The sequence below is a fragment of the Artemia franciscana genome, chromosome 4, assembly GCF_032884065.1.
Source record: "Artemia franciscana chromosome 4, ASM3288406v1, whole genome shotgun sequence".
Lineage (NCBI taxonomy): Eukaryota > Metazoa > Arthropoda > Branchiopoda > Anostraca > Artemiidae > Artemia > Artemia franciscana.
In genome coordinates this window covers 56,781,360-56,800,495 of record NC_088866.1, presented here as the reverse complement: position 1 = coordinate 56,800,495, position 19,136 = coordinate 56,781,360, and the positions used below count along the sequence as shown (strand labels likewise).

The 19,136-nt window shown below is 36.5% G+C and overlaps 1 protein-coding gene across 7 annotated transcripts in view; it reads left to right on the top strand.

Moving 5' to 3' along the window:
- Nucleotides 1–19,136, top strand: part of LOC136026642 (ETS domain-containing protein Elk-1-like) — a 145,462-nt gene that overhangs the window by 55,367 nt on the left and 70,959 nt on the right. For 3 of the 7 annotated variants that reach the window (XM_065703374.1, XM_065703375.1, XM_065703376.1), the window contains one exon: nt 18,921–19,054. In XM_065703374.1, the coding sequence (XP_065559446.1) occupies nt 19,012–19,054 (43 nt within the window). In that variant the 5' untranslated portion in view covers nt 18,921–19,011. Of the gene's footprint in view, nt 1–722; nt 1,090–3,903; nt 4,130–10,031; nt 10,180–18,920; nt 19,055–19,136 lie in introns of those variants that run through there. The other 4 variants (XM_065703378.1, XM_065703373.1, XM_065703380.1 and 1 more) reach the window with 4 other exon arrangements.

Below are 19,136 nucleotides of genomic sequence, written 5' to 3'. Positions count from 1 at the left end.
CTCTTATTTCAAATCCCGATCAGATCTCTTGACATTGGAGGCGGAAACCGTAAACCATGGAAAACGCTTGTAACTGTCGTAGCTACGTGATTGACGTAACCGGATTGGATCCGCTTTCTTTGGGATAGTTAGGGGGTGGGTTCAGTGCTTTGGCGAGTTTGGTGCTTCTGGACGTGCTAGGACGATGAAAATTGGTAGGCGTATCAGGGAGCACAAATTGACTTGATAAAGTCGTTTTCCAAGATTCGACCATCTGGGGGGCTGAAGGGAGAGGAAAGATTAGAAAAATTGAGGTATTTCTAACTTACGAGTGGGTGATCGGATTTTAATGAATTTCGATATTTAGAAGGACCTCGTGACTCAGAGCTCTTATTTTAAATCCCGACCGGCATTAAACTTCTAATTTTCCTTTTAAATTGATCTATTGATTCTTAGATTTTTGCCTGTCCTCATACCATATGAGCTCTTGGCTCTTCCGACCTCGTCACAAGTGCCATATGAGCTCTTAGTTCTTGTTTTCTGAGGCTCATTATGACGTCGAGAAGGAGAACGCCGTAACTCTTCGTTTGCTCACCTGTAAAGTTGGGGCTTTTGAATTTATCCCCTTATCTATCAGACTGGGGAATTTGCCATTACAGACTGCGTATATCAAATATTGTTAGAAGAGTGTATAATACACATGAATCATGCTTTACACTTATGCATTATTAATGTTTTGGGTTTGGCGTACGACTTCATGTTTATACTCGTTAGGTTAGTTTTTTTGTTTTTTCTTTTTTTTTAAGTGAAGGTTGGGCGCTTAGCCATTGGCTTGATTTTGAATCACTTAAGGCTAACACTTATTTTGGTCGAGTATCTGTACATCCTGGATTTATTGTATTTTGGCATAGCGCCTTACGTGCTAATCTGTGGCGATGGGCCCGTTACTGTTTTTGAAAATATTGTTGTACGTCTATGATTAGTTTTTCTTTTGTTTTTATTAACATTGTTTCTTTTACGTTATGATTTGACATATGAGCTGGCCATGCCGAAAAATGATTTGTGGTGTTGAAATGGTCTTTTCTGAAACGTTGCTGGGTAATTCAAAATGTGAGAAAGAAACTCGAGCCAGGGAAGTTCGTAGGGTGGGAAACTGAGGGACCATTTCTTGCAACCTCATGGCTTTAGAATTCCCCCCCCCCTGTATTTGTGGAGCTTAGAGCATACTAGTTTTTATCCGTTTGAGGCTGTCTGGATATATAACCCATGTACGTACATAAAGTTTATTGGGGGGCGGGAGGAGGGAGGAATGATAAAAATGTTTTTTATAGTTTGAATAGAAAAGCAAATAAATTCGAAAAAAAATAAGATTTCAAGGGAGACCAGACCTGAGGCTCTCCCTCTGTGTACGCCCCGATGTAATCCTGGAGAAAAGGACTGAACTTTTATCAAGAAATACGACTGAATATTCTTACTGAACGTTTTGTGCCTAATTCACTAGTGCAATTTTCCATAATCCAGCGCAGTTTTCTCGTAACAAGACACTTTAGGAAGTTGTTGAGTACACTCTTTATTAAGGTTTTAGGTATAACTCCGCTACACCCAAGGTCTTCTTAATATTTGAGTGATTTTCTTGCTGACGGAAATATAGACCCCTGAACAGAAATACTTGAGAGTTGCTTCCTTTCATGTTGTTCACATTTTCTTGATATTAAATATCCAGCAACGCCGGGTGGATAAGTTAAATAATTCCTAACCTAAGCTTTCAAATACTTTTAAATTTGAAAGTACGATCGTAGCCTACGTGTGGGGAAAATTTTCCATGGGACGGTGGCTAATTTTAATGGAGATAATTATTCAATTACTTTGAATTAAAAAATACGATTGTTGTTTTTACCCTAGGGGATTTTTTCGTGTAGGGAGGGGGGGTTACCCACAGGGGAAATTTTTTGGTGGAGGGCGGTATTTTCCCTTGAATTTTCTTTCTTTTGGATCGCAGCAACGTGCGACAGATCCAGAAGTAAAAATGTGTGGCCGAAGAAGTTTTTTAATGCCATCTTTCACGTTTTATTAAAAAATGTAATATTGTTTTTCTAGCATGTATAGTTTGGTTAACGATTTTTGTTCCATTTTGTTTTCTGAAATACCATAAACTCAATAAAAAGGTAAATTGTACCGAAACTATGGATGCTAGAAAAAAAGGGTAGGCTACTTACTTTTCTAAATTTATGTCCCCAATGCAACGTCTTTAGATATCACGCCTAGCGTCTGGGGGCCCAAAGTTTTCTTTTTTTAAAACAAATTTCGATGATATCAATTGGGTTTGTTTGAACGAATCAGCTGACAAAATAAATAATCAAACGGCTTAGATATTGGACATCGTTTGTTGGCTTCTATCAAATTTTAACCTTTTGTGTTGGTATTCATTTGGCAATGTAATTACATTGTGTTCCCAATGTAATTAATCAGGCTGCCACCAAAAAATGGTTGATACTACAAAAAAGAAAAATCGAAGCGCTCCTATAACCACAAATAGTGCCAATCCATGAAAATGTTTTCAAATTCTAGGGGTGGGGGGATTTTGCCTTTTTTCCCGATGTTTTTTTCAATGAAAAGATCAAGAAGGGTATTTTTCCAAAAAATTGAATGGGGGGGTGGGGCAGAAAACCTAAGGTGAGAGACAAATACCTCATCCCAATTGGCGCCATTGAGAACCACCTTACAGATCTCTTCCCAGAGACAGTTCTTTGTGCTTAGGTTTAACCATGGAGGCTACGGAAAATGCACATCCCTTACCGAAGTCGAGGACAAGCAAAAATAAATGTCCACGTATCTCTTTGTCTAGCGTTTCTCTGCTGCCTCATTATACAAGAGCAGTGGGTGCACACAGTAGTAGAATAGGAGGGGCAACTTAGATTTTGGGAGGGAGGCTTTTTCTTATTTTCACAAAGGAGTAGACCCAACGGGGACTTCTAATATGCTTCGAAATGGGGTATTTTGCTTCCTTTTATGCTAAAATTTTAATAGAAGTTTCTACTCCTGCGCCTGTTCAGTAGGTTTCCAATAAATTGTGATGATGGACTTTTGGATGTTTTTTTTTTCTTTTTTTGTTCCAGACAGTCTTAGCTGCTATAATAATATAATAAATGTAATATTTGAAATGTATTTTCACAAAAATTTGTCAAACATCCCTAGGGCTTTGGAGATGGAGTCTTGGTAAATTTTTGGATACCTAGATGTTATAGCAACCACACTCAAAAAGCGAAGTTAAGTTAACCTCAATGAAATATACCACAATATGATGAAAATATAATACTTTAGTAACAAAATTATGGAAACTACAACAGAGAATTATTGACAGCATGCCGCCCAGAATGTATTGTTTTAAATACCTAATTGAACCATCTCTATATATTAAATATTCAATTAAAATATACCTGCATAGTAGTTTATCTGACTTCAGGTAAACTAATTATCTCCGAGTAGCCTACACACAGAGAAAGCAGTTTTACAACAGATCAAGAACAAAAGTGTGGTCGCTACAATCCACCAGTACCGTTATAATTTAAAAACGACTGAACAGCCCTACATCCCCTCCCAAAAGAAATTCGTGTTTAACCCTTCCTTCCCTTTTGTACTACTTTGATACTTAGGAATGGCAGGACTACAAGTAATAGTTCGATATAATGTAATTGATTGATCTTGGTCAGGGACGTACGTGGGGGAGGAACCAAGACCCGTTCCCATTTGGTATCTCGAAATTCTTTTTGAATTTCTGGGTATTTTTTATGCAAATTGTAAAGGTAATTTTCTCTATTAATAACTGAACCTCCTTTAAAACTATTACTATCCCCCTCCTCCTGGAAATGATTTCTGCGTAGATGTCAAGTCTTAATATTAAACAGTCAAATTTAAATAATGTTAAAAAAAAGTAAGAGAATCAAACAACTTTGTATCATAATACAGAGTGCTTTCTGATGCGCTTTTGAGGCGGAGTTTGTGTTATTTCTGCTCCTTATTATTGCTCTTTGTAATCAGTTAACTCTTGAACGTGGAAGAGATAATAAATGTTGTCGGATAAAACAAGGAAGGCGACTACTAATATAATTGATGGATAAAATGAAGTTTTTTGATATATTACTGTAAATTGGTAATTATTTAGAGATAGAGTTCTAGACGAGGGGTTTCGGTAAAATTTTATTAAGGAACTATCTTGGAAAGTAGTTGAACTATGTGAATGGAACAGCCAGGAATGCATCCAGAGCCTCAATGATCCCCTGGGAAGACATTTTGAAGCACCTGCCTCCACTCCTTCTCCGTCCAGAGGACACTGACTGTTAACGACCCTTAGCAAACTTTTAGTTATAAATTTGAAACCTTGTAAAATAGATCTTCTGCTCAAATGAGGTACAAGAAAAATATTTTGAACCTCGTGCCTCTGCTCAATCCCAATTTATCAGTTTTTAGATAATTGTAAATTTATTGCTTAAATTTTAAAAAGAAACCTTCAAGCTTAAAAATCTGTTGAAATAACAGGGATTTGGTTTAAGCCTAGATTGGGGCTACTTTGATTCCACTATGCTTTACCCCCCCCCCCACCCCCACCCCCTCTAACGTGCAAATATGCAGCCAGTCTATATATTGCCCCTGCATTTTGCCATGTGTCACTCAACCAACGCTGACGAAATCAAGAAACGGAAAAACACATGGAAAATATACAATTTTGGCTATCTGTTTACACATTAAGAAGGGGGGGGGGTGAAGTATAATGGAATCACAGTCAAAATGTGTTAACGGTCAATGTTGGTATCACCGGAACAGATGTTTGGGGTCATGAAACTATTGTTAATAGATGCATTTTGACTTTTTGAACATCTTTTCTCTCTTGAGAAACTACCGCAAACTCACCGTTATGGAGTTATTATATATTTGCACATTAGGAGGGGGGGGGGGGGGTAAACCATAGCATTTATTAAATACAGCAATGGTTAGTTTACGTATTTAATATGTGCTATGCTTTACCCCCACCCCCCTAATGTGCAAATATATAGCCCAAATTTGTTTCTAAACTATTACAGATTCTCAATTTCAAATATCCGATCAACTATATGTGTAAATACAAGAATATTTGGGCCGGAATTACTCCATAACGGTGAGTTTGCGGTAGCTTTGCAAGAGAGAAAAGATGTTCCAAAAGTCAAAATGCATCTATTAACAATAGTTTCATGACTAAACAATTGTTCAGGTAATAGGAACATTGACCCAAATAATAGTGATACTTCCCGGTAATGAACCTAGAACCCCCAAAGGGCACTACCCTTTTTATTAACTTGGAACAAAGTGCGTTGTAAAAATGAAATTTTAGTAATAGATTTACTGCACAAATGAGACCCAAAACTGTTAGGATTTTGGGGCCAAAAGGGTCTTTAGATACTTATACTTTTCCTAAATCCTGATTTTTAAGAATTAGGTTTCTTATCTGTTAGCCAGTACACACTCAAGAATTTGAATCTATAAAATCAGACAATAACCGGTTTATTGATGTTTGTACACGGAGACAATTAGCTTCGGATCAGTGAAAAATTACATTGTAGCTATGCCTATATTTTAATAAATATTTAGTTGGTATTTTAATTAGGTTACATTTTGCACGCAGCCTCGTTATACTTAACCCCCAAGGTAAACGTAACGCAGTTCATATTATTGACTTAACCAATTTATGCAACATACCACTCGATGCCTTTTCTTATGCTCTTTACGAATATAATAATCGCTTCTATCGCAAATTCAAATTTAAGCAATTTTTGAGCTCTTAAAAATGACGAATTTTTAATTAAAGCATGAGTTATCGGTCGTTTTCGAAAAAATAATACTACGTTTTCTCAGCGCCGTTTTCTCGGTCATTTTCGACAAAATAATGCTACATATTCTCAGTGCCAAAATTATTTGTAGTTTGGTTAGGTTAGGTCAAAAAGTGCTCAAATTTTAATTTGCGATAGAAGCGATTATTATATTCTAAAGAGCATAAAAAAGGCATCGAGTGGTATGTTCACTTTGTTGATAAGTCAATAAAATGATCTTTGATACGTTTACCACCCCCAATCCCTTCCAACGTGCAAATATGCAGCCCAAATTATATACATCGTATATCTTCCAAGCGTCTCTGTTGTTTCAACAGTGTACCTGCAGATCATAAGTACCAGAATTCGTTTAAAAATGTTCTGGTAATGCTGTTGCAAGATTCTTATTTTGTTCTTATCAAAGAGATTCTACTTAATTGATTTCAAGTTCGCTTTCAGTTTTATTGCGTTACAGCTGTTCAGAAATAAAATCTTGGGCGCGGGCCTGTCAGAAGAAAATTTTCCTAGGAGGCTCAAAGATGAAGATTGAGGCCTTCTGTTCGAATAGTAGCTTTTTTTGCTAAGTTTTTTACAATTTTATTGTACCCTCGAGAGTACCGCTAAGAGGGAGAAGAGAATCCATTGGAACAGCTATTTCTTTAACATTACTTTTTTAATTTCTCTTCAGTTTAATTTTTTTTAGCTCTAACCAATATATGCTTCCACAATAATTTTGAATGTTTGAGGTTCGATTATCTAGAATATTCAGACCTTACAGTCGGAGAAGGTTGATTTATGAGGTTAAAATGCCTTCTCGGAATCTCGTTTGGGCTGTAGATCCATTTTTTAAGTTATGTTCACCTAGCACAAAATCTTTCCAAGTTTATGTACGGTTAGTGTACTGCGGGGGTGGGGGGGGGGTAGAGATAACAACTTGAAATCGCCTTTAATCGGGGGGCGTATGTATTCGTCTTAAGTTGTCATGCTCATAGGTCAACAACTTTCCGAAATAATGAAAAACCACTATATTGTAATGTTTCCAGTGTGGCAGCAAAAGAGTTAATTTGGGGAGGAACTCTGAAGGTCTCGACCGTACCCGCTTTACTGTCGTAAGTCAAGACCCATTTCCGGCTAAAAGCAGGTCTTGACCCCCGAGTGTATGAAGCTACTAGGATAAAGGGAGAAGAATATCATATACCGCTGCTTTACCAACAGTTAGTTGCATAAAACCGCATGAGGCTAACATAGCTCCTGCTCCTGGTCCACCCCAGTCTGTTAAAATTTCTCTCGTTACGCCCTTCCTTGAAGTTCCAGTTTCATCGATATTTTTCGTGTGACCTCTTTCCAGTCCCTGGAACTGTCTGTTTTTCTTTGGCCCCAGAGGAATGGTTAAAAAGCAAATCCTTTGACAAGCTATCACCCTTCGCCGTAACACATGGCCTAACCATCTTAACTGTTCTGTCATATACAGCTCTAGAGACTGGGATCAAACCACTTTTGGTTGGAACTTATTGCTTCACATCAAATCTCTGGTTTCGAGTAAGAAGTAAATCTAGAGAAGACATCTGGTGATTACACCGCCGATACTAATCGATAGAATAAAGTCGATAACTACTTGGTATATCTAACTTAAACCTTGTTTTTTTTTGCAGGGAATTTATTTTGATTTATAATGGCCGTCCCAGGGGGGCACCCCCTCCCTTCTTTTACCTTTTGACAAACCTTATCATCCTAAAGTGTAAATTCTTGCCCACAAATTGGTCAAAGAGAAATTTAATCAGAATAACGGGCATCAGTCTTGGTTGTAGTCTCTTAATACCTGTGGATTTAAATCTTTATCCTGCTTCTAACGACAGACTAGTTTAAATAGGAGACTTTCCCTGGCATTTTTAGATTTCGGCTATATATATATATATATATATATATATATATATATATATATATATATATATATATACTAGCTGTTGGGGTGGCGCTTCGCGCCACCCCAACACCTAGTTGGTGGGGCGCTTCGCGCCCCCCAAGCCCCCCCGCGCGCGTAAGTCGTTACGCGCCATATATTTTCTTTTTAGTTTTTTTGTAGTTTTTACCTTTTTTAGTTTTTTTCTTCTTTTGTATTAATGCTAAAGCCAAGATTCAAACCTGGAGCCTCTCGGACCTAGAACCTGAAACATAACGCTTTACCAACTCAGCTACTTCGGCTTGAATACATTCGTTTTGAGCAGCTTCCTCGGGTGTTGCCATTGTAGGTTCTTCAGTCATTTTACAATTAGAAATTTCTCTTTCAACGGTCTTCTTACAATTAAAAATTTGTCTTTGAACGATATTCTTAAATACCTGTGTCCTGGTCGTCATTTATATTCCCTGTGTCCCGGTCGTCATTTGCGTCCCGGTATCCCAGTCTGTAATTTCTCTTTGAGTGTCCCGGTCGTTATTTATATTCCCTCTGTCCCGGTCGTCATTTGTGTCCCGGTCTGTAATTTCTCTTTGAGTGTTTTTTCTTTTTAGTATTTTTTAGTTTTTTACATTTTTTCTTTTTTCTTTTTATGGTGGTACCGTTGCCATTGTAGGTTTTTCAGTCATTTTACAATTAGAAATTTCTCTTTCAACGGTCTTTTTACAATTAAAAATTTGTCTTTGAACGATATTCTTAAATACCTGTGTCCTGGTCGTCATTTATATTCCCTGTGTCCCGGTCGTCATTTGTGTCCCGGTATCCCAGTCTGTATTTTCTCTTTTTTCTTTTTTCAGTTTTCTTTTTCTTCTTTATTTTTCAGCTTCACTATGAAATACATATCGCCGAACCTTTGTTTTTTTAACTAAAATCTGGTAGTCATTGATGACCTTTTCCAAGTCAAAATCCCAAACCCAATCATCATCGCTATCATTTTCAGTTTTAATATGTTTTGACTCTCGCTGTCCAGATGGATCTTCATCTAACTGCGCGGTTTTGCGTTCTTTAGCCTCAAGCCTGTTTCCTTGCTGTTCTTTTGATTCCTCGGCACGCTTTCTTTTCTGACTTTCTCTATCAGCAGCAAGTTTTTTGGCATAGACTCTTTGAGCATCTTCATCGGCTTTTGCCATTGTAAGTTCATCAGTCATTTTAAACTTAAACATTAATAGATTTCTACGTGAACATATTAACTTCATGACGTCAGTCGACACAGAAACATGACGTCACCTGACAGACAGACACACAGACAGACAACTTATTTTTATATATATAGATATATATCTATCTATATGTATAAAAATAAGTTGTCTGCCTGTCTGTGGATCACGTGACGTCATGTTTCTGTGTTGACTGACGTCATGAAATTAGTTGTCGTCATTTTTGCTTTGACGGTGATGTCATTCAAGATATTTAAGACATATGTGCCTGTCCCAGTATCCTGCCTGTGCCGGGGGCACAGGCAGGATATATAATTGACGACTGAGACACAGGGATTGTTTGAATAGAAATTACAGACCGGGACACCGGGACACAAATGACGACCGGGACACTGGGACACAGGGAATATAAATGACGACCGGGACACTCAAAGAGAAAATACAAACTGGGACACCAGGACACAAATGACGACCGGGACACAGGGAATATAAATGCTATTTATATGCACAGACTATGGGACAGCGAAGAATGTTGTATATTCGCATGTTTTACGTAGTTAAAAAAATATATTTATATCTATCTCTATTCACAGGTGGGACACAGGGAAACAGCTACAATGGCGCGTAACTAATATGGCGCGTAACGACTTACGCGCGCGGGGGGGCTTGGGGAGGCGCGAAGCGCCCCACCAACTAGGTGTTGGGGTGGCGCGAAGCGCCACCCCAACAGCTAGTATATATATATATATATATATATATATATATATATATATATATATATATATATATATATATATATATATATATATATATATATATATAGATATATATATATATAAATTGTTAAATAACAAATCTTTGCAAACCTAGGTCAAAGTGTGCTAATACAATTGACTTATCAACTTCTAAACGTAGCTTGACTTGGAACTCAAGACACTCAAAATTTTAAACTTTTACCATCTTTATTTTTAATTTTCAAGTTTGTTGCCAAAATATGAAACCCTGTTTTTACAAATCTTGGTCAAAGTCTGTTAATACATCTTGCGGTTAACCTCAGAAGCTCAATACAACATTGTATTTAATTATGATTACAATAGAAACAGTCATTATAGATAGCATCAGCTGAAATTGCAGGTTAATTTAAAATTCATTTCAGTATATCGCAGTTCAAATTTCACTATGGCAGAAAGTGCAACGGAAATCTCATTCTTCCTATGCCCCTTCTTCTTAGTGCCCGGATCCGATTTAGGTGGGTATTTCCGATAGTATCGTATTTCTTAAGGGTATGCTACCCTCCAGAAAAAAGTGAATAGAACAAAATGAAATATGTTACAATGGGTTTCAATGGGTCTTTTTATTGCTTTCTAAGTGTCGGATAACATCTAGATTTGCAAACAAATGTTATCATCAGGGTCGAACAAAAGTCTGAGTTTTTAATTGGGAAGGGAGGGGTTCAAAAGTAGAAAATTTATTTTTGGTCCCTTTTTAGGAACTAAATAACCCAAAAGAGCATATGCTTTTTTTTTTTTTAAAGTCCAATTTGTCGATAAATGTGCAAATGATAAACTTTGGAATATTGGAAGGCTAAATAAAAGAAGTTTTTGGGCCATTAAACTTAGCTGATTTAAAATGTTTAAGCATTTGTTTCTGAATTTTGTTGGATGCAGGGGCTTGGTTTGGGTTTTTGTCCTAATTTCTTTGACAATACTTTCATAGTTTCCTTACTGGTCTGGTGTAGGATTAAATCTTTGGCAATAAACGAAACCATTTTTTTTATAACAGGGAAGTTACGTATTATAAATCGACCTGTTAGTTCAGTATTGGAGGCAGGTATGGGTTGCCCACTGTTTTTGGCTAAGGATCACTATAAGTCAAACTGTGAAAATCAAAGACAATGTTTGGGTCAGTAATATTTTCATTTTAGAACAATCTTTTGATGAATTTATTTTCATCAATTGCAATGCTATACACAGAGCTAGACACCAAATTATTTTTCACCTGTTCATCACTATTTTTCGCCATATTTTAAATGTGACAGTGAACTTTTCTAACTTACTATGTAATTTCTTTGATTATCTCGATAATTTATTTTTATTTGCGATGGCATTTAAGTATGTATTTGGAACAATTTATCAACGTGATTTTCAAAAACTCTCCATCTGTAAAGGTTTTTTCGTTTGCACCAGTGCAAATGAAAACCATTTGCAAATGCAAAACCAGTGCAAATGCAAATGTAAAGGGTTTTTTCGTTTGCACCAGTGCAAATGAAAACCTGCATAAAAGTTGGCCAATGCAGCAGGATTGTTGATGGTATGAAAAATTTCTAAAAATTATTTTGTTTTTTAAATATTCAATGTAGAAAATGCTTAGGAGTGTATTCAAATTTATCTTAATTAGTCATTTCGCTCATATCTTTAACTTCTGAAAAAAAGTGTCGCTCAATATCGTAAATCGTAGTTACATTTACCCATGAAGCACATTTCAGTTTGCCACCATTTTCAATACATTTATACTTTCCTGTTTAGGCATTTTGAAATATTTTTTGTTTGTTTGGTAATATGCCCAAACATAAATAAAAGTTAATATCTCGCTTAGGTTTTCTGCCCAGGCATTTTGAAATAGTGTTTTTGTCCATGGCAATATAACAAAAAAATTAGTAGTTACTGGTTCACTTAGGTTTCCCGTCCAAGCATTTTGAACTTTTTTTGTTTATCCATGGCATTACTCTAAAAAAAAAAAAATAGTTATTATTTCACTTCAGTTTTCTGTTCGGGTATTTTAGAATAATCTTTTTTTTGCTTTTTGTTAGTCCATGGCAGTATGCTAAAAAACATGCTGAAATACAAAACATTTTGCTGTATTCCAACTGTCGTATTGTTACCTGAACTTTACGAGTGAACTAAAATGTTATTCTTAGCAGCCATTTTCATTTTTTAATTTTCGAAATATCCGTTTCATATTTCCGTTTTATACTTATTTTTATGAATTGGGTTTTCCCAGAACTTGAGTGGGTCATTTAAAATTAGTAAATAGATCACTCCGTGAACCGTGGGTTATTGGTTGCCGACTCTTGGTCCCGGTCGTCATTCTCCCCAGAGTCTTACAAAAATGGAATTTTGTGCTTTACATCCAGGAAATTCAATTGCCACTTTCCCTTATATGACAAGTTAGGGACCCCCTATCCCTTAGCACCTGTTGAGATTCATTTAAGACCTGATATGAAATGAGCGAGTCATTTAATAGGCCTCGGCTTGTCCTGGAATATCTCAGCCATTTCTCGAATTAGAATTTAGCTCTTCACTGAACAATATTGAGCAACTTAACAAAACCTTAAACGAATGTAATTCTCCCATTTTAATAGCAAATCCTTTATTTGTAAGAAAAGGTTTCGTTGGCCACCGCCCCCAAATAACAGAAAACACTTTGGCAAAAAGTTTGTTCTGACGATCTTGACCAAGAACTACGATTTGTTTATCCCATGGCCTTAAAAAAAGTGTGTTCATTAAATTGGCGCCTGGCTATAGTTTCGTATGTAGTTTATTTTAGTTAGCTACAACGCGTGTTGCTCCTTGGACAAGGCACATTAAGAAAGAATTAAATGACAATAAAAAGGGTTCTCTGTACCAGACAGAATTATAATTTCGCAAGGTAATTATAAATATGTTAATCAATATGGACATCGGTGCTTTTAGTCAAACACACTCAAGGTAGACACGATGTGGTGTAGCCAATTTTAGATGGGGAGGAGAGTTCGTAAAAACAGACGATTTGCTTGCAAATATATGAAAAAATCAATAGCTGAAATTAAAACCATTCGGGGTGAAGTCCGGATCTTAAACCCCCTCCCTATTTGTGATGTCTGACTTAAGATATAGGTTCAGCTTTGCTATGATCATAGAATTTTGGAACAGGAGAGGCATGGGTCTGGCCAGGGAACAATTACTCCACTTGGGATATCTAACAAATGCGTGAAAAGGTGAAAACGAAAAATGCTCCCATTCAAATCTTGGCAGAAACGAAAAGCCTGGTAGTATCCCCCTCCAGAGACAATTTACTGGTTGTACTCTTAAGGGAAGGTTAAAGGGTTTCTTTAATACTTCATAAATAACCTCCTTGTCCTACATGTCTATTAAACAGTTGTACAGAAACCTGGGAAGGAATTGCCTCATAGCTGTAGGCCGGTTTGTTTTGTGAGGCCTGTGTAGATGAATTTTTTTAAGGGATTTTCGTCCGACTATTTTCTTTTGAAAATGGACAGCCATGTCTTTCCCTAGTTGAATATCGTCCCAAAGGATAGAATAATGTTGATTTTTATTTAATTGAATTGATTGAATATGTTGCCTTATTTGCGAGAAGTAAATATTAAAATTACTAAAAAATTAAAAAATAGTAAAATATTAAAAAGTGGTTGTAAATACCAGTATGTAATACTAGTATTTTAGTATGTATTTTAGTTTAGTATTTTAGCATTTTATTTAGTATTTTAGTATTTAGCATTTCACTATGTAAATACTAAAATGGTAAATATTAAAAGTGATAAATATAACCTGTCTCAAGTCCATATATGTACAGAGCTAGGACATGGAAATGATTTAGAAAATTTATCCAAGCTGTGGAATCTGACAGAGGTGCGTAATAGGTCATTATATATATGCCAAAGCCATGAGCCATACAGAGTTAACTGTTCAAGCATGTTGATCCTAAACCCGCGGAACATGGTGTGGAGCCATTTTGGGTCTAAGCCTGCAAAAAGCTGCATTTGTATGCTTCAATATCCTTCAAGCAATCTTTGGAGACTCCCCTACATCCCCTTTTGTCCATATGCCCTTGTTATTATCTATTGGAAGGAGAGGGCATTCTAGTAACGTTTGAATGTGTAAATTATTTATACAAACCGTTAAGGAGAAAGTTTGCGGAAAGAACCAAGGACGGGTTTTGAGAAAATCATATCAGCATTATCAGTATTCCAGTGAATCAACACTTGAGAGTGAATTGCCAGGTAACACTCGACGAGGAAATTTAGTTACATGGCGATATCCAGAAGTCCGTTAGATATACTCCATCTTTAGTCTCCGGGTTGGTCTAATTCCTCTCTGTAACTTGATTAATATTCTAATCCCTCACACTCCAGCAGTAAGATCAGATTTCTATCCCTTGATTGTGTTTTATATTGCATGGATTGAGATTGAATAAGATATGGAGTGAACCAGATGCCACTTTTTTATTCATTTTGAAGGGATCCAAATCTAGGGGCTTCATTTGGGGGACGAGGTATTTTTCCTCCTTGATTAGGAAAATCTCTTTTGCGGGGTGTTTTCATCGAAAAAGACCCTTTTCACTATTTTCATTGAAAAATTTGAAAAGACATCAAAATTGCCTCCTAAATAATGAATGATATATTTTGCCTCCACTCCTACATTTCTGTAATTTGAACCCATTTTCCAATTCTCTTTCTCTGGCTGGGAAAAGATAGTAGCTTTTCAGTTAGGGAAAAACAAACTGTTAACTTTTTCGTATGCTGACTAATGGTCTGCGTTGCGCAGGTACTGATCTCCTGATTCGATGCCTTTGGCCGGGAGTGCATTGCGTGGTTGGGGGCAAATCATCCGGTAGTTTCCGTGTTTCCCCCCAGATTTCTCCAGATAACCCATTTAGAGCTGGGACGACTCCGGCTGACATTACAGTCACCCCATCAACCCTTTTCTCAAACCATTAAGACCAGGACTCGAAGGATTTTTAGCCCGGAGCGTTAACCACTTGGCTAAGAGTTATGGAAAAAGATGTTGCAAATTAGAAGTCTTGTCAGTTTTCAGTTGAAATGGCAGTCACTGCGATAAGTGATTGTTTGCGTCATCCTACATAAGACTAAAACCTTTGACTCATATTGAACACAACATCTTATCTCAATGCAAATAAAATGATGAAAAAATAATTAAATAAACAAGACATAATGATTTCCGCTTGATTTTTTTTTGTCGGGGTTTCCATTTATTACTTCAATAATTTCGATATTAGATGCGATTGGCTTATCGTTAGTTGAAATCTGTATCAGTAACAAGCTAAGAAATGGCGCGGGGGGGGGGGTTCAAAGACAACTTAAGTGCGTTTGTTTACAAACAGTTTGTTGTAATAGAAATTTGACTGCCTGTAGAAACTAGGTGTGATGCTGTGACTCAACTCTTCGTTTAGTCCAAGGATAATTTAGGACTTTTGGAAGGGATCTGGATTATGTGGTCAGTTATATTCAAAGTGAATATAATCATATTCCTTTTTAATTTAATTTTCTTCTTTTTACTTTGGTGGTTCTCTGGAGGGAGGTGTCCTCAGAAACTGAATGGAAAAGAAGGAGATTTCCTATTTTCCCTTTTCTGTGGAAATATGGGCTGTTTAGTTTGCCTGAGGAGTTTGAGACAAATAAATCAGTGTCAGTTTAAATGACTGTTCTGATTTTATTTTGGATGCGAAATTCGACTCAGTATTTTTGTTTTTGCGTGTATCGATAAGATAACTAATAGCCTGAAAAAGAGAAAACAGTTAGATAGATAGCTTTGACATCTATCTAATTGGTGGTACATTTCATTAAATCTATCAACCCTTTTTAAATTGAGGTCTACCATTTCTAGTCAGTTTTCTGGACTCAGTAGCTATATATATATATATATATATATATATATATATATATATATATATATATATATATATATATATATATATATATATATATATATATATATAATTATATAAATATATAAATATATACATATATATATATATATATATATATATATATATATATATATATATATATATATATATATATATATATATATATATATATATATCAGGCACGTACACAGGAATTTTTTTGTGGGGGGGGGGGGGGCCAAAACCTTTGAAACAGCAGATAAAAGTAGCACTTTTTATGGCACTTGGTATTAATCAAGTGACATAGCAATCGCAAATTCTGTCGTTCTGTCGGTCCCGGTTTTGCTACTTTAGACACTTCCAGGTAAGTTAGGACGATGAAATTTGTCAGGCGTATCAGGGACCAGACCAGATTAAATTAGAAATAGTCATTTTCCCGATTTTACTATCTGGGGGAGGAGTGGGGGGCCGGTTAATTCGGAAAAAATAGACAAAATGAAGTATTTTTAACTTACGAACGGTTGATCAGATCTTAATGAAATTTTATGTTTGGAAGGATATCGTGTCTCAGAGCTGTTATTTTAAATCCCGACCGGATCTGGTAACATTAGGGGGGGGGTAGTTGGGGGGAACCTAAAATCTTGGAAAACACTTAGAGTGGAGGGATCGGGATGAAACTTGATGGGAAAAATAAGCACAAGTCCTAGATACATGATTGACATAACCGGAACGGATCCACTCTCTTTGGGGTATTTGGGGGGAGGGGGTTACTTATGAAAAATTTAAAAATGAAGTATTTTTAACTTACGAACGGGTGATCGGATCTCAATGAAATTTGATATTTAGAAGGATATCGTGTCTTAAAGCTCTTATTTTAAATCCCGACCGGATCTGGTGACATTGGGGGGAGTTTGGGGAGGGGACCTAAAATCATGGAAAACGCTTAGAGGGGAGGGATCGGGATGAAACTTGGTGGGAAAAATAATTCAGAAGTCTTAGATACGTGATTTACATAATTGGAACGGATCCGATCTATTGGGGGGGGGGGTTAATTCTGAAAAATTAGAAAAAATGACGTATTTTTAAGTTATGAAGGAGTGATCGGATCTTCATGAAACTTCATATTTAGAAGGACCTTGCAACTCAAATTCTTATTTTAAATCTCAACCGGATCCAGTGTCATTGGGGGGCAGTTTGGGGGGGGGGCGGAAATCTTAGAAAATACTTAAAGCGGAGAGATCAGAATGAAACTGGATGGGAATAATAAAAACAAGTCTAAGATATGTGACTGACATAACCGGACCGGTTCCGCTCTCTGTTGGAGTTGGGGGGGGGGTAATTTGGAAAAATTATGTATTTGTAGCTTACGAACGGATGACCAGATCTTAATGAAATTTGATGCTTAGAAGGATCTTGTGCTTTAAAGCTCTTATTTTAAATTCCGACCAGATCCTGTGACATTGGGGGGAGTTGGAGGGGGAAACCGGAATTCTTAGAAAACGTGAAAATTGGGGTATTTTGATCTTACGAATAGGTGATTGGATCTTAATATAACTTGATATATAGAAGGATCTTATGTCTCAGATGCTCCATTTTCGACTCGAATTGGATCCGGGGACATAGAGGGTTAGAGGAGGGAAAGAGAAATCTTGGAAAACGCTTATAGTGGAGACATCGGGATGAAACTTGATGGGAAGAATAAGCACAAGTTCTAGATACGTGATTGACATAATTCTTTCTCTTTGGAGGAGCTGGGGGGTGTTAATTTGGAAGAATTAGAAAAATTGAGGTAGTTTTAACTTAAGAACGGGTGACCGGATCTTAATGAAATTTGATAATTAGAAGGAATTCATGTATCAGAGCTCTTATTTCAAAAGCCGACCAGATCTGTTGACATTGGGGGGAGTTGGAGGGGAAAATCGGAATTATTGGAAAACGCTTAGAGTGGAGGAATCGGGATGAAGCTTGGTGGATAGAATAAGCAAATGTCGTAGATACGTGATTGCCGTAACCGTACTGGATTTGCTCTCTTTGGGGGAGTTGGGGGGAGGGGTTCAGTGCTTTGGCGAGTTTGGCGCTTCTGGACGTGCTAAGACGATGAAAATTGGTAGGCGTGTCAGGAAGCTGCATAAATTTACTTGATCAAGTTATTTTCCCAGATTCGACCATCTGGGGGGCTAAAGGGAGAGGAAAAATTAGAAAAAAAATGAATTGAAAATGAAAAATGGAAAAAAATTGTAGCGGATGGGGGGAAGAGGACTGAAGCCCCAAAAGTACGTTTTAGGCTCAGGTTATTTTCATAGCGATTTAGAACCAGTGATTAATCTATTATATCCCACTGAAAGGAAAATTTTAGGGTAGTGCAGTATGGGTGCTGTTGGGGATAGTTATTCTATTGCAAAAACGTAGATTCTAATGAAAAATGATAGTTTCCGAAATTGATCCATTAAAAGCTGTACTTAATCCTGAAAGGGGGAATAAACGCCCTAATATCAAGGATAATTCCATTCTGCTGTGGAAAGCAAACTCTCTCTAAAAAAAAAAATAACAGTACAATTGCTAATTACTTCGAAGAGGGTAAAAAGTTAGAAAGAAAATGGGTTAATAATTGGGCAGTGACTTGACCGGATAATTGCATACTGTAAAATCCCCCCAAAAAGGCTTCACACTTGTATCTAGATTCTTAATAAATGTCCTACTTTTGCCATAAATACCAAGAAACCATGGGGAAATTAAACATTTCACAGTTTTTTTTGGGGGAGGGGCCGGGCCCGAACGCCTGGAAGATAGAAAACAATTGACCCCAGACCTCACCCGTTCTGAGAGGACATTTTTAGGTAACAGTTTCCACCTCCACTTTTGACCGAATGTATTTGTAACCAGACGTTTGTAAGTGTACGTAAAATATAATAAATATATAATGTAAATAGTATATATATATATATATATATATATATATATATATATATATATATATATATATATATATATATATATATATATAATACATAAGTAGAGCAGCATAAAATAAGTACAGCTGAAGTTGGAAATTTCAATATGTGACTCCTGAAATATTTAAGTTAGATCGCATTAAGGGAACCAATTTGGAGACGGTATTATGGCATAGCCCCTCCTCTAGATTTTGATAAAATATCTTTTCTAGATTTTTTATTAAAAAAAAGCAAATCCCCCCCTAGATTTTGAAAAATATACTTTATTCGTATTTTTCGTTCATAAAAAAGTTGGAGAAAATCCTTGCCCTCTTCCGTTCAATTTTGTAAATTGGTGCCCCTGTACTGCTTTGGATATATTTTATATGTATATTTTAACTGGCCTCTTTTTTAGGTCTATCAATACTCTCGAAAACCGTGCTTCCTGAACTTGTGCAATCTGTTTTTTATAATCTTGTGATTTTTTATTTTTGAAAATTGTTCTGATGGGAGAGTTTGAAGAGGATGAAGGATTGGATGTAAACGGAGGTACGCCCCTTTTTTGTTTTTCTCATCTGTTACTCGGCTGTGAAAACTGTATATCCTTTTTCAGATCGACTTCGCAAGAAGA